A 16831-nucleotide genomic window follows, 5' to 3' on the forward strand; every position below is an offset into this window, starting at 1 on the left:
ATTTGTGCTCAGTTTACTAAGGGCTTGCATTGCCCTTGTGTCATGCAAGGTGAAGCAAGGGCAATGCTTGCCCTTAAGTAAGGTTTACTGTGCCACACAGAGTCACCTTGCGTGGCATAGTAAATCTGGAAAAACGCAAGGCAGCACAAGTTGTTGCCTTGTGTTACTCTGCCCTGGGTAGGTGTTTCATGTGTGGAGCGTGGATGTTCCCACGCATCCACTTCTGGTTTTTGATACATTCCCAGATTTACTAACAAAAGTGAGCCTGGGAATAAATCAAAATGCTACGCCTTCCCAGGGGAGGTGTAATAGGAGCAATATGTTTATTTTTCCTTTTTTTCCCTCTCTCTTTGTGTGCTGAATTCTGTAGCACACATAGAAAGAGGAAAAGCTTCTCATGATTGTTTTTGTGCGGGAAGGTGTTCTTTCCTGCACAAAACAAATCCTGCCTGCAAAGGAGGCACTCTTTCCTTATGGTGCAATGGTTCGTACATTGGCGCTTGGCAGGCACTGCTGTGCCAGCACAGAGAGAAAGCAGGAATGCACCATAACTTGCTAGATATGGTGCATTCCTGCCCTCTCCCTTCCCCATCTGATGTAGAACAGCGAGCAAGTTGTCGTGCTGTGTTGCTCTGTGTCAAATGTTAGTAGATTTTTCCCCTAGGAGCCTTATTTAAAGTTTGTTGGACATATTTTCGCCCACCCCTAGTGCGGCACATGTGCAACCTGTGCCACACATGAGACTTTATCCCTCCCAAATCTAGCCGTTGCTTCTGCAATGAATGGAAGTTTGCACCTATGGAAGGTCCCACTGCCATGTCATGAGCAGCCTTGGTTAAAATGTAGGATAGCAGCCCTTGAACTGGCACAGGGTATGTTCCTTTAAGACTCCATCCACTTGCTGCCATCTCTACCCCTAACCACGAACCCTTGAGGCAGCTTGCATGGAGACCCCGGTGCGTCCTGGAAAGAAGGGAATGTCCCTGGTTCACGGGTCTTAATTACTCACCAAGGAATCAGGGCCGACTGCTTAGTTTTCGTGGTAAGATCACAAGTGTCATCACATGATTGCACCAAGAAGAGATACAGCTGGATTGGGTGCTCTGTCCACACCGTTTCAGCTTAGTCAAACTGGTGTCTACAATGGCAGTTCCAGCGGCGCCCTACTATGGGGAACACTATCTCCCCGCTTCCTCTCAACGAGGCCGGGAACGAAGAGGCGGGCAGATGTGGCATCACTGCCCTCCTCTAAGTGAGGACCTTATTTTTGTGTTCGTCTCAAGGCTTGTTTTCAGAGGGAGGCCACACAGATGGTGGTTTCCATCCTGTACATCATTGTCTGTTAAGTTAGAGGTAACACAGGCCGATCTCACCATCAGGAGCTGTGCGCCGACTCACCATAGACATACGGTCATTATCGTGATGGTGCGAATGTTGGAGGTCTTAATGAGGTCCACAAACGTGTGCTTCTTCTGCTGACGCAACTTCAGGTCTTCCATCTGAAGGAAGAAAGCACGAACATTAGGCATGGCTGGCATCAGGAGTGTTCCTTTAACACATTTATTTGTAAAATAAAGGCATTTTTCATTAACTAACCAAAATGTGGAAGTGGTTGTATTGGCAAGTCATTGTGACCAAGGTAATAGCAGTTGTTGCATAACACAAGTGGTAAAGATGGTTTAAATAAGTCTTAAAACACACACATGTGAAAGTGAGTCGCACCTTCTTCAAACTGCCCAGGGTGCCATAACCAGGGTGTGTGTTTAAACAGAAGTGCACACATATTAAATAAGCACACACACACACACACACACACAAACACACACGAAGTTGAAGTGCGAAACAATCAGATTGTATGGATGGATGAACAGATCGATGGACATGGCACGGATGGATGGACAGAGGCATGGCACTATCCAAGGTCTGCTTCAATGTCAGTGAGCAGAGATCCTTGCTGAGGATGGAGAGATCCTACTCCAGAGAACAAGCCCAGCAATGGACACGCCACTTACACTCAAGAATGATACAACTCTTGGCTAGATGACTGCCTCAGATCCCATGACTGCACTTCCCTGTAGGGACAGCACCCTCGATTTTTCTAGGAAAGAGAAAATGGACAGGGATTGAGCGGTCTTGTGCATCATTGACTAGGTGGCTGCACATGGCATGTTCAGCCAGCGCAGCCTGTACCTTGCGCATGCTCGGCGACTTCATCACGACTATTAATCGTATGGCAAGATTGTAAAGCGTATTAACTGGAGTGTGAATCCCTGACAGTGGGATCCATTGTAGCACGGGTGGTATTCATGATAGCACTGACAGCATGACTGATCCTGAAATGGAGCAGACTATGAAAGGGGATGGGATTTAAACCTGGGCTCACCTGTGAAATCGAAGTACGGTCTATACCTCCCCAGTGGATCCCCCCCCCTTTTTTCCTTCCAAGCAAATATTTTCTTATGCAATTTATTGTCCAAGTGACAGCTCGTTTTGTATCACCCTTTACATTTCATCCAAGCATTCACAAAGAGTTTTTTTTTTTTTTTTAAAACCTTTATTTTCAAAAGTCAGGACACAGCTATTCAGCCGACAACCCGGAGGTTCGGCAGCATCGATATATAGAAACAGAGATGCGTCCCCAGTACCGTGAAAGGAGAAGTGCAAAGGTTCAATTTTAATTAAACACAAAAAACACACAACAAACCCCAGCAAGGCAAGAACACTGAAAGCCCATGATGAAGCCCCCCAGGGGAGGCCGGACCCCACTCATCTAACAGTTACAGTACAGAGTAAAGAGGAAGAAGAGGGACAGCAGAGGCCAAAAAGTCCATAAACCATACTGAGCTGGAAAGAAGGTTAGGAGGAAAGCTGTTCCTCGGGAGGATCCAGATCCGGGGCAAGACATATTCCCCCCCTGTATTGATTCCACCGCCCCCAGATGGCGTGCCACTTCCGGGGGCGGCCTCTAGCGCAATAGACCGTCTTCTCCCTTAACATACTCCAGTCCATATTTTCTTTCCACGCGGTCAATGTGGGGGGCCCCGCGGAGCCCCACAATCGCGCGATATCTCTCTTAGCGACCATGTTGCCCAGAGTCACCCATTGGGTCTGCGCCGCATTATGATCAGTGGGCCCCCAGACATTCAGGAGACAACACCGCGCTTCCGGCTGCATAGCAATGCCCGTCACCTCCCCCATCACTGCATGGACTCTCCTCCAAAATTCCGTGATGACACCACATTCCCAAATGATATGCAGGAAAGTACCCACCATACCACATCCCCTCCTGCATAGGCCGTCCTCCGAGAATCCCATGTGAACCAGCCTTGGCCCCGTCACATACACTCGATGCAGTATTTTAAGCTGCACCAGCCTCAGACGCGACGGGATCGCAACCTCCTTAGGAGAGGAAACAGCAGACTGCCAATCCTCGTCATCCAACTCGAGGCCATCCCTAGCCCACTGGTCCCTCAACCCCAGAAGCATATCCGCCCGGACGTTGATCAGTTTCTTATAGATGAACAAAATCGTGCTCTCGGGCATATGGCCATCAAGGACCCGGTCCTCCAAAGGAGAGGACTCAGGCACCTTCTCACCCTCTATGAGGACTGATCGGAGGGCGTGACGCACCTGAATATAGCGGAAAAACTCAGATGGCCCCAGCTCATACTCCTTCTGCAACTCTTCAAAGGACTTCACCCTCCCCTTAATCAGGACATCTCCGACCCTGGAGATGCCGATCAAGTCCCATTTGTCAAAGCCTTTTGTGTGCCAAAGCCTACCCAGTCTCTCAGATTCAAACAGCGGGGTAGCGAGGGTGAGCCTATCCTTCCAGCCCAGCGAGTCAGTTGCCATCTTCCACACTCGCACCGCCACACCAGTGGGCCCCGTGAGGGACGAGTCCAGGGACCGCGAATACAACGCCCTGTAATAGTTACCACCACGCAGCAACCACCTGTCCATGGCATACCCAGGGCTGAGGGCAGGGCCATAAAACCCATGATTAATCGCACTCAGCTGGGTGGCCCAATAGTACCGTCGGATGTCTGGGAGCGCAATGCCCCCGTCGTACCATGGAAGCGTCAACTTTGCAATAGCTATTCGCGGCCGCCCATCCCAAAGCAACGTTCGTTGGAGGCCTTCGACCTCCCGAAAGTATTTGGCCGGAACCCAGTCCAAAGTATTCTGCAGTGCGTAGAGGAAGCGGGGAAGCGACATCATTTTGAACAGGGCCGCACGCCCAACGAGGGAGAGCGGCAGCCTCCGCCAGCCTTCAACATCCCGCCTCAGGCGTGCCAGGGGGGGGAGCAGGTTCTTCTCATATCGCACAGCAGAGTCCATGGAGATAAAAATCCCCAAATACACGAAACCCTGCTGAGCGACCTGTATCGAACATGTTCTAGGGATCGGGGGAACCTCGCCACTAAGAACATACAAATATGATTTACTCCAGTTGATAACAAGACCCGAGTTCCTACCAAAAGATGTGAGTACGTCACAGACCACTATAAGTGATTTCTTGGGTGAGGCAAGATACAGCAGGATATCATCGGCATAGAGCGAAATACGGTCCTCGTGTTCAGGCGACAATCTAAGGCCCCGTATATCCGGGTGCCAACGTATCCACGCAGCCAGCGGCTCAAGGGCGAGGGCGAACAACAAAGGCGACAGGGGACAACCCTGCCGAGTACCCCTCCCAAGCTGAAACGGAGTCGACGCCCGACCATTCACCACCACACTCGCAAGTGGCCCCTCATACAGCAACCTCACCCAACTCACAAAACCGTAGCCAAAGCTGAACTTGGTCAGCACGGCCCACAAATATGCCCATTCCACCGTGTCGAATGCCATCGTGGCGTCAAGAGACGCCACAATAGCTGGTTCACGCAGTGTGCCCGCCCTGGCGATTACACCATGAAGGCGCCGAAGATTTAACGCTGTGTTTCGGTGCGGGATGAAGCCGGATTGATCCGGGTGGACCAAGTCACCGAGTACCCTAATCAATCGGGTCGCCAGGATTTTAGCCAGAATTTTCGGCTCTGCGTTAAGAAGTGAGATAGGCCTATATGAGGCGCACTTATCTCGGGGTTTGCCCTCTTTGTGTATAACCACGATCGTCGCCAGTCGCTGGTCCAACGGGAGGGTCCCACTCCCCCGCGCCTCCATAAACATGGCGCGCAGGTGAGGGGCGACCCTATCCGGAAATAGCTTGTACAGGTCGACCGGCAAGCCGTTCGGTCCCGAGGCCTTGCCCGAGTTTAACGCGCGGATAGCCCCCGCCACATCGTCAACCGTTATGTCACCATCTAGATCGTCCCTATCTATGTCGGAGAGACAGGGCAACTCGATATCACGGAGGAGGTCAGACGAGTCCTCGGGCGGCCTATCCGACACTGAGGCATAAACCCTACAGAAATAGTCAGAGAAACACTGTACAATCCTCTCAGGTTCCACAATCGCCTCTCCCCTCTCTCCCGTCAACTCTGGCACAACTCTATTGACCCGTTCTTTTTTGTCCAGCCAAGCCAGGAGTTTCCCTGCCTTGTCACCAACATCATACAATCGGCCCTGCTGTTCCCTACTGAGGGTCTTAGCGGCGTTCGTCACCAGGTCCTTATACTCAGCTTGCTTCAAGCAAAGCTCATGCAGTGAGGACTCTGTAACCTCCTCCTCCAGCGCTCCCTCCAGAGCCGCGATCTCCTCCTCAACCTGCAGAACCTCGCCATCTCTCCGCCGCTTGGCAGCTACTACTAGGGAGAGGGCTTCCCCTCGGAGCACGGTCTTAAATGCTTCCCACAGCGACACTGCCGAGTCCACGGATCCCTGATTATCCTTGAAAAAATTATCTACTTTCTTTACCAGCGCGCTGCGCATCTTGGGGTCTCGGAAATACCACGGGTTGATAGGGGCCACCCTTCCTCCTCCCTCCCGACCTAGATCCAGCCGGATCCACACTGGCGAATGGTCAGATATACCACGCGCCATGTGCCTCGCCTCGGAGACCAATGAGGCATGCGCAGCCAGAGTGAGTAGGTAATCAATCCTGGAAAGACTACCATGTGCCCCGGAGTGGAACGTGTATTGGCTCTGTGTGGGGTGCCGGAGCCTCCAGCAGTCTATCAGGCCAAGCGTGTTTAGGAAGTCTGGGAGCCACTTCTGAGCCCCCCCCTGTGTCTCTGGGCGGGTATCTATCCAGCAGGCCGGAGCCAACAGCGTTGAAATCACCTCCCACCACAAGCATACCCCCCGGGAGATCCAGCAGGGCCCTACCCAGATCTGTGAACGTGGAGGCCTGCAGGGCCGGCGGGACATAAACCGAAACTAAAACCAAAGTTCTTCCTTCCCACCGCCCCGCCACCGCCACAAACCTCCCCCTATCATCAACAATGGTGGAGTCCACCTCAAATGGTAGCGAGGCTCTGACTAGGATGCCCACACCCCTGGACCCAGAGGAGAATCCCGAATGTGCTATGAATTTATAACCCTTCCTATTCAGAGCATAGCACGTATTACCAATAAGGTGCGTCTCCTGCAGCAAGGCGACATCCGGCATTGACCGTTTCAAGAATTGCAAAACAATCCCACGCTTAATGCGATCCCCCAAACCATTAACATTCCAGCTTATAACACTTAAACCCCTACCCCCAATCCTCAAACGTAAAGAGGCCCACCCCACTCCCGAAGAGCCACCATGGAACAGTCCTGGAAAGAATCATCATGCCTTGCAGAAATAAACCCCCCAACAACAAACCCAAAATCCCAGAAACCCCCCCTACCCTGCACCCCTGCGGCAGCTTACAAAGCCCCCCCAACTTGCAGTGTGCCTGTCGCCCTACAAAAAACCCCAAAAATCTACAAAAAGTACCCTAAGGGAGGAAAAGAGCACCCCTCGTCCTCCCGCCGCCCTCCGCATTGACTGCACTCTATTCAAGTCTTCAAATATAGCCAAATCGAGTCAGACCGGCTCCGAAAAATCAGCCCTGCCCATCCCGGCCACTGTCCCCATCCTCGGCAATGTCCTCCCCCGTCCGTCGCCGGGGCAAAGCGTCCAGCCATTCATCGGCCAGAACAGGAGAGTCAAAGAAGAATGTCCGATCTTCGTGCACCACACGTAGTCTGGCAGGGAAGAGCATGGCATACTTCAGATCCCTCTCCCGGAGCCGCCTCTTCACCCCCAGAAAGCCCTGTCTCTGCCTCTGCACCTGCTGGGTGAAGTCCGGGTAGAAATTCACCGACGCGTTCTGGAAGGGGACCGGGCCCGTCACCCTCGATGCTTGCAGGATAGCGTCCCGATCTCGAAAATGAAAGAGCCGAGCGACGATCGGCCTCGGTGGGGCACCCACCTTGGGCCTCCCACCCGGCACTCTATGGGCCCTTTCAACCGCAAAGAACTTTCCAAGACCCTTAGGCTTCAGATGATTAAGCACCAAGTCCTCGACAAGCAGGTCAACCGAAGCCTCATCCGAGGACTCCGGGACCCCGATGACTCGCACGTTGTTGCGCCTGGCCCGGCTCTCAAAATCCTCCAGCCGGCGGGCGGCGAGATCACTCTCGGTCCTCAGCTTACGAACCTCGATCTGCAGTTCCGTGACATCATCGGTGAGGCCCGTGGTCTTGAGGTCCAGGGTCCTAACCCGTTCATTCGTTTTGCCCAAGTCCGCACGGATCAGGTTAACATCCACCAAGATGGCATCCACCTTATGCGCCAGGGCATCAAACTGTCTCCCAATCGAGGTCTGCATCCCTTCGAGCGTGCCCATGACATCCTGTAGTGAGAGCTCCGGGGCCAAAGGCGAGGCCGCCTTCTGGGTATCCGGCGACTGGCTCGACCCACTCGGTGATCCCTTCTGCAGAGCATAGCGGTCCATACTATTGACTTGGGTATAGGCTCCCCGCCTGGTAGACTTAGCCTTCAGCCGATCCACCTCTGCTTTGCCCGACATGGTTGATACCGAGCAGGTCGGTTCAGATAAGACGGGTCCCTCTCAATGAAAGGAATCAGGGGTGATCAGTTCTGCAGTGGGCCACCAGAGTAGCCTGCAGAGCGTCCATAGGGTAATAAAGCCACCAAGAGCTCTCCAGGGGCAGGGCTGACAAAGGGAGAGAAAGCGAAAGTGAAAGGACAAGGACCTCCGTCCGACAGTTCACACCTCGCCTGGCCGTTGTTGTTCAACTAGAAGTCGGGCATCCTGCCAACTCTAGCCCCTGGCATCCCTCGGAGATAGGCCGCAATCTTCCGCCAGGCATAAGTCCGGTTCCCGGTGGGCGATCCGACCGCGGGTAGCATCAATCGCCTCCCTGACAGGTCATCCACACGATGCCATGCATACCGACAGGATTAGAGACAGGATAGTCGACGGAGGGCGCGAGGGTCTCGGGAGCTCAGAGCTCACGCGGCCATCTTGGTCAAGCGCTAGGCTCCTCCCCCCTGTTTGGTTTTAATAGACCCTTCAAATGATACCTCAAACATTTGGATACCCTCAGTATAAAGAAGTACTGAGCCCATGAAGAACAAAAGCACACTTCTTTGAGGATGTTAAGATGCACCTTAAATACAACTGATTGGAGGAAAGAAATCTGCGAGAACCCTGACAGTTTGAGGTAGACAACTATCTCCAGCCGTTGATTTAAAGTGACCATAACTGATGGCCTAGTGCTGAGAAAGAAAAAAATACTTTTAACCTTACTTAATGATGAAGCTTATCATTAGTTGAATATAAATGCATGAATTCCAGCTCTCACACAAACTCTTAATGACCATGAGGTGCTGAGTGGCAAGCAAGCAGCCTGCAAATTAAGTTGCTGTAGCCAGTAAAAAAATAGATTTTCAGGGGAATGGCCTACATCGACTATAACAATATAGAAGAGGGACTTTGATGAGGTGGTGAGGATTCGCTTTTGAAGTTGCTTTTGAAAAACATTTGAAATACAGTGAAATTTTAAAGAATGCACTGCATTTTCTTGCATTTTTACATTTTTTATTCTACTGCCAGGAATATTTGGGATGATTAGAAACGGCACAATGGTAAAACCAAAATTGTAAAACGTGAGTAGAATATTCCAGGAGGTGGTGATTCTCCCCTATTTTACAAGAGGTTTTTGGAATTCTCCAGCAAGGATTTTTTAGGCCAGCCAATGGCAAATGATGCCTTTTTATTCATGTTGGAGAGGCTCGCTGTTCAAAGCTGAATAGAATTTCTGTATTATTTTACTGAGACATTTGCAACTCACCATACAAGTAAATGTTGGAAAATGAGTGGAAATGGTGCTTATTTAAGCAAATTGTATCAAACAGATTCTTTTAAAGGCAGTTCTACTGCCATGGGCAAACAGGTACGTAGAAACAGGATCAGCCAACCTGCACCCTCAGGCGTAGTCAGGAAATGTGGAAATTCTGCAGGGCCCCTATCTGGTTCCTGCTGAAGAGGTCCTATTGGGACATTGTGCAGAGCGACAATAGACCGGGTGGGCCTGGGTCATTTAGGGAGCACATTGAGGCTTGGAACTTAAAGGTGTGGAGTTGGTTCCATCTCCACCTCCAGTCACAGGAGCTAACCTAGCAGCACCCCAGCCCTTTAGTCATCGGTCTGGAATGGACCCTCTGGTAGCGTATGGCAGTCTAGAAGTAGCGTTTATTAGATGTGGTCCCTACGCAAAGTTTACCTCAGGAATCCACGCATCATATTTACATCAGCACTTCAAGAAATGCCAGTTATAAATGTTTCATCCACAGTGTCAACATTTCTTAGCAGGGCGGCCATGTTTTTAATGTCAGCCAAAATCAAGACTTCTCAGGAGGGTTGCCAAAACGATTGGACTGTGCCAACACTTTTCATCGGGTTTGCTACACACTTATTGGGCAGTTTAAATACGGGCTAGTGCCCTTCTCAGCAGGCCAGCCACAAACTGATTGGCAGTGTCAACAATTTTCACAAGGGCAGCCATACACTTATGGACAATAACAATGACTCTCAACAGGGCTCCCATGCTTATATTGGGCCATACTAATAATTACTAGCAGGGCTGCTCAACTTGTCATGGGCAGTGCCAACACTTCCCAGCAGGACTGTCATATTTGTAGTAACAATGTCTTGAATGTATATGATGTTTCTTACCACACTTAGGCTTTTCTTGGGGCTTGAAAGAACAAGTGTTAATATGACCCATTTAAATGGAGTTCAGTTTGCTGAACGAGTAAGGATGAGAGTGGTGAGAAGATGACTCACAGAGACATGTATCAGCTATGGAATTGGACCAATACTTTTGGGAAGGGCTGCCATACCTTTATTTGGGAATACCTACACTTTTCAGCAGGGCAGCTAGAATTGTCAGGTGCAGTACCAAAACCAACAAGGTTGCTGATAGGACACACGGCCATCCGAACTGACATGCTTTAACTGACACACTAACACACACAAAAAATGGAGCGCGCGCTACAGCAAAGCAAAGTATGAAAACAGAACGTGAGCATTTACACATAAAAAAATAAACCATTAGTAAACAGAAAGTGAAGGGAGGATTGGCACAAACAACAACACAATAAATGAAGATAATGGTTGAAGGATACCTTCACAAGTAGGAGTGCCATTTTTGCATGACGTTTTGGTTTCATTCTGTAAAATGAAACTAGAATGAAGAACCTGGGTCCTGAATTTTCTAAATAAACAGGAATTCCCTTAACCACACGCCAAATTATCATCATCGGTGGTATCAATGCTTACTCTAACAAGCTTGCTCAACCTTTACTATGAGCCACTATTGAGCTTGGCAGAGGTCTTACCAACCTGCAGAACTTTAAATACTCTTGAACATTTCGATAAACCTTTCTTAATGTTCAATAGTAATTTGATTTCGAATGTCTCCGTGTTTTATATTTGCAGTTCGGATTAGAGCGGCTCTGAGAGAAACCTTTCCCTTGTTTTTTAACGTTGGGTTTAGCCTTGTAACAGAGACGCTTTAAATCTAATAGAGGTAAATCGTCTTTAATCCAGTTCTGTGCAGGGAATCCTACCGTTTAATAATTGGGAAGCTGACACTCAGTAATGGAATATGGGGTGCAGTGGTAAGGACTGATATTTTCAGATACAAGCCTTCGAACTTCATACCTGTTGCCGACAGCCTTTTTTACTGCTTCAACAATAACACTAATAAATATTTCTATAAACTTTAAATCTTTCAAATCCTCACACACACCTACAAAGCTCTCTAGAACACTGGCCCTGCCTACCTGACAGCTGCATTCACTTGCACCATCCTTCCAGGCACCCCCTTCCCCCACCAGTCTCTCACTAGCAGGCACCCCACGAATACACAAAAGAGGGGCAAAGAGCAGCACCTTCTCGTACCAGCCCTAAAGCCTGGAACAGCCTCCAGCAACACATCACAACCTCCTCCTCTCCTTTTGACTTTCGCAAGAAGCTGAAGACCTGGCTTCCCCCCCCCCCCCTCCCCCCCAAGAACTGGCTTCAGCCCCCTGCAACAAAGCGCCTGGACACTCTCAGGGGTAATTAGCATGATACAGAAACACTGAAAACATAACAAAATATAAAATAGCATTCATACTGATCATCAATGTGTTGGTTTGCTAAGGTACAACATTCACAAGTGGCTGCCTTAATACGCAAGGATGCAACATTCCTTCAGTGGGTCCAGCCGCAAGTTGATTTCTACAATAATAATGTAATGTCTTTCTAACAATGTGTAGCTTCACAGTAAAATGTAATCTAAGTCCTTGCGAAGATTCTACATACTCTGCGGGCAGTGGTGGAATAATTGTGGATAAGTGGTCAAAATTCTCCTACGCCCCGGCGCCCTACAAAGTTAACAGCAATGCTTTTTTTTCTTACAGGTGAAAATGTATTCCCATCAACAGCAATCATACAACTCGTGCAACTAGTAAAGAAACCCAACCCCCATTCAATCTTTTTGCTTGCTTCCCTTTGTTTTGTAAACGTGATGGTGGATTCCCATATTGCTGCATTTTAAATGAAGTGTGAGGCACTCACCGTATTTGATAAATAATATTATTGCTCTAGAGATAGAGATAACGTTAACACTCATATGCAAATCAGTACCTTGAGTTGGTAAAGCTGCTTATCCCATGCGAGTTGAAGATCTGAGATTTTAGGCTGAGAAATGCTTAGTGTATTGAGTTGCTAAAAGTGTTATGCAGTTTGAACACTAAGTGGCGCTGTTACACATCAAAACTTTCCAAGCACCATAGCTGCACATGATGAAATGCCCTGATCTGGAAGGTAAAACCCCTGACGCTTTTTTGACCGGTACAGCCAAAGCAGGAAAGCTTTATTGATGAAAATATCAGCCAGCAAGAGAGCACTGGATGCATGAGATGTGTGATCACAGAAAGCAGGAATCCTTGTTAGCTGCAGAGCCGGGTGTGGACACCACCAGAGACCTCAAAGGAACTTGTAAATTGAAGAAATTTGCCGGAGGCAGTGAGACTGGGAAAACAGTTTTTATTTGCTATAAATATAGTCTCTGGCAAGACACACATGGCCAGGAAATGGCAGCAATCGACTAGCCTAAGGACATAGGCCATTTATAAACAAACAATGGAGATGGAGCGAGTGCTGCAGCAGATCAAAGAACAACATCAAAATCGAGTGAAAACAAGTACACTTAGGAAAATAAACTCTTAGTAAACAGAGTGAAGGGAAGATAGGGATCTATTGACCATAAACAACACCACAGTGAAATGTTCAAAACTATTATATTGCAACATCCAGTTCAATCTTGTTGGTCCCACACATTCCACTGAAAATACATTACTGGTAAGAATTATATTAATATTATTACAATAATGATTATTTATAAGTATCAGCTTCACCTTTATTTTGTGTTCTAAAGTATTAGTTTTTAAACATGTAATTATAAAATTTATAAACACACATTGAAAGAGAAATCGTAGAAACAATAGAAAAATTATGACCAAAAGTAATATTTTGGATGAAGTAAACCCTGCCATACATTATAAGGTATTGCAAGTCACTCAGGAGTTCTGTGATCATGTGGAGAAACGAGGCTGGACGCCAGGTTCCATTATACAGCCATGGAGCTCGGAGGTGGCTTGCAATAGCCTTTTAATGTATGGGGGATGGCATTTTATCCCTTATGATACACCGCTCTGCCCACAAACTGCTTAAATCCTTGGTGTCATGCGCTCTCATATGAAAGAGACGGTGCGTTTTCAGACATGAAGAATAAAAAAGTAGAATTTGTAGTGTGAAATTAAATACACCAAAAAGCAGTTAGTAATTTGTTGGAGAAATAAACATTAGAATCAATTGAATGCAAGTCAGATTAGAAAATGTTGTACCTCAAAATGTGCAGAAACATTCAGAAAGATTCTGTCTGTCCAGAATGAGTTGGAAAAAAATGAGCGTGTGGTCATAAATATTTCCTTTCTGTCCATGAGTCTTCATTTTAGATATTTATTAGAGTTGAGCAGCTACATAATTTTCTCATTACAGGTGACTAGAGAGGTTACAATACGAATGTAATAATTAAATCGGATATTGACTCTTAGACTAGACTGCAGGCTTCCATGTATTATAAATTAATCTTAACTGACAAGTTGACATATTAAAACTGGTATCAACGTATAAAAAAAGGTAAAAGCTTATATTGTGTAACAATATAATATATACCAAACAACAAGTATAATCCTGTAGACATAATTTGAAAAACAGTTGCTTTATTAAAAATTTAACATTAAAATATGATGACACTGTAAGAAATTGGGTTATTAGTTGCAAATGATGTATGTCCTTCACAAGTAATAGGTCCCCAATGTTCACATTACAAGAAACCAAGTAACCCATTGTAGCACTTGACTCTCTCAGGGTAGCGAAGCAGAGCAGTCCAAGGGCTACTCAGAGGAGGTGGTGTGAGCTCGCAATCTCAATTCGCTGGCACAACAGCACTCAATACATTATTGTCCAGTCATGCAGGGATGGACGCACGCACGTACATGTACACACAAGTTCTCTCTCTCTCTCTCTGCTATACACTAAATGCAACACATTAAACTTACAAGTATGTACATCCGGTAGATGGAAATACTTTTGGCGACACCCTCACATCACACTAGTAGTTACTGAACCCCACAATCACAATATCCCCCCCACCTCTACCACATGCAACATCGCAATTTGAGGGGGTGTCATCTAAAATTATATGAAGACCGTGTTGGTATTGTGGCTGACACCTATTATAGTATGTGGGGGTCTGAATATAAACACAGTAAGTGGGCAAGGACATGCAGCAGATGGGCATTATTCAGGCAAGAAACCCAGGGTATATTGAGTCATTTAGGAGGTGAACAAAAAAGTGATCTGGCCTGTTTCCAGGCCAGAACCCCTCTGAATATGGCTGTGAAGTGCACAACCTCAATGCACCAAAGTACTGGAAGGGTTGTCTGAATGTGGAATAAGAGAATACTACATTCTCATTGACACCCTATGGTTTAGATTGTTGAGGGCCAGCTAAGGACATTATAGAACAGTGATGGGATTCCAAGCTTCATTTTCTTCTTAATCTTCTATTTGCACCAAAATAACCAATTGGGCGCAAGTATGCGTTTGCATTGATATAGAAAATACCTAATGGAGGGGCAGGCACTGAACATCAGAGCAGTGCTGTTTTAAGTGCTGTGGTTGGCACACGTGATGTAGTGAAGCGCGCTACCATCTGGGACCCTGTAGAATGGCATGCTCACCCCAATGAACCCTGCATCTGCAGCTATACTATACCCCTGAGGATGGTCATCATTCCCTCATGATGAAGGACTGACTTCACCATACGACAGGGTGGCATGATCAAGACTACCCACCATGGACCTCTTCCCCAGCTGAGCTCATTCTCTTCAGCACTCCAGGGTTGGAAAAGAGCTCGCAACAAATGCACAGCTCTCTAGAGAGAGGAGAACGTTGCCGCATCAGACACTGCGACTCCAGTGACCTTTCTACTTCGTCCTTGTACACAAGTGCTTAGTGCTTAAAGGGTGAATGCCCCAGGGAATCTCCTAGTGGCCCAGGTAATGTCCTTGTGAGTTCCCATCACAAACATTTTTCCTCACTGATCCCACTCTACTTGGCACTCTAGGGCTGGAGTAGAGCCACCTACCTCCACAAGGCTCAAGAGATGGACATCACTCCTTCAAACAATCCTCCATCTCAGACCTTGGCTGCCATTGCCACATGAGGACAATAGGCACATGATCACGACCACCAATCGCCATCCTTTTGCCTCACTGATTCCGCTTTCCTTGGTCCTCCTGGCCTACAGGGTTTTTCAAGAGAAAAGAGTTGGTACCAACAGACAACACTCCACCTTAACCCTCTCTTCCCTCCAAGTTGCAACGCTGCACGGTACACCTTCCAGCGGCGGCTCCTCCATTAAGGTGCAGGAGCGTTGCCCCACGGCTTTTTCAGCAGTGCACACAGGAAAAATAAAATGATAATAAAACAAGTTTATCATTTTATTTTTCTTTGCTGTCACTGCTGAGTCTTGGGGATGAGACTATTCTGTCAGAAGTCAACCACAGGTAGGATTGGGAGGCACCAAATGTGCACGTGAGTTTTGCCAGCTGTCTCAGCCAGGCCAAACCGACATGCGCTCTTGACTTTTCTCCGACCCGAGCTGTGTTATACAGCCGGATGGAAAACATGCACAATCTCCAAGTCTCTTTCTGAGCAGCAAACCAGGCTGCTCAGACCATTCCATGCGCTGCTCTCATGCTGGTAATACCATACCGTAAGACCAATGCAGGGTTTGGCTTCTACACAGCAAGGCCTAGCCTACTATACTCAAATAACAAAGAAAAACGCCAGTGCTGCAAGTGCCTTCAAACTCTATTCATAGCTCATTGAAACAAAACCAATGTTACAACAACCACTGTTTCCGATGGATTTAATCCCAAAATTTTCACAATTTACGTTAGAATTTTAACAACACAAAACATTGTCGACATCTTTAAATTTTTATCAATTTTTTTTAACATATAGAACAAACCACCCTTTTCCCCTCACACTCTGAAAAAAGACTACTTCACTTTCCATCCAACTTCACTTGTGCACACTCTCAATAAACCATTCACTCAATCAAAGACTCCAACACTATCAAACTGTCACTACACACCACTCTTCACTTCCGATCATAAATCCACTAAAACTCCTTCTTCAAATTGTTTTACCAGATAAACACTTTTAATAAGAAACTTTTTAGTCAACAACACTTAGTACAAAAACCGAGAAAAAGCCATCAACAAAATAGATTGGACTGAATTGCCGACGTATACAAGTTATATGTTAGATGTTAGATTGGCCTAAACACCGTAGTCTACGCGTTTCGAATCCCTCCAGGTGTGGGGATTCTCATCAGGACCAAAATAGCTGAAAGACATGAAAAGGAGATATCCTTGTCTTAATTAGTGACCTCAAAAGACCCCTGACTCTAGCCACTTCCTGTGTGCATACGCCCTTACCTTCTCCACTAGTCGAAACTCAATCGTTCATATATCAACTGTCACTCCTAGAAAAAATAATAATAGTGATCCTGTCACAATCCTGTTACTTTGTATAGCCAATGAAAGTGTCAGACATTTGGTATCGAGGAATCCAAAATCTTACATGGGACATGCTGAGGACGGCATGGAGCCGATGGCGGATCCAAATGTTGTTTACATATCTGTTGGATAGATATCTATCATTAGGCACTGGGTTATCTGTTATTTCCAACATTTTAATATTAGAGCGCAGATGCAGCTTGATGTACCTGATTGAATCTTGGGCTTCTCCCGACCCAATTATAA

At 47.3% G+C, this 16831-nt stretch overlaps 1 protein-coding gene and 1 long non-coding RNA gene across 2 annotated transcripts in view; one reads left to right on the forward strand and one right to left on the reverse strand.

Moving 5' to 3' along the window:
- LOC146810990 (uncharacterized) overlaps positions 1-16831 on the forward strand; it is a 711140-nt gene that overhangs the window by 260514 nt on the left and 433795 nt on the right. The window lies entirely within an intron of this gene.
- LOC146810991 (solute carrier family 22 member 4-like) overlaps positions 1-16831 on the reverse strand; it is a 381961-nt gene that overhangs the window by 84949 nt on the left and 280181 nt on the right. Inside the window, exon 6 of the mRNA XM_085618044.1 lies at positions 1399-1499. Coding sequence (XP_085474170.1) covers positions 1399-1499 — 101 coding nt within the window. The remainder of the gene's footprint in view (positions 1-1398; positions 1500-16831) is intronic.

Source organism: Triturus cristatus, chromosome 7, assembly GCF_964204655.1.
Source record: "Triturus cristatus chromosome 7, aTriCri1.1, whole genome shotgun sequence".
Taxonomy (NCBI): Eukaryota; Metazoa; Chordata; class Amphibia; order Caudata; family Salamandridae; genus Triturus; species Triturus cristatus.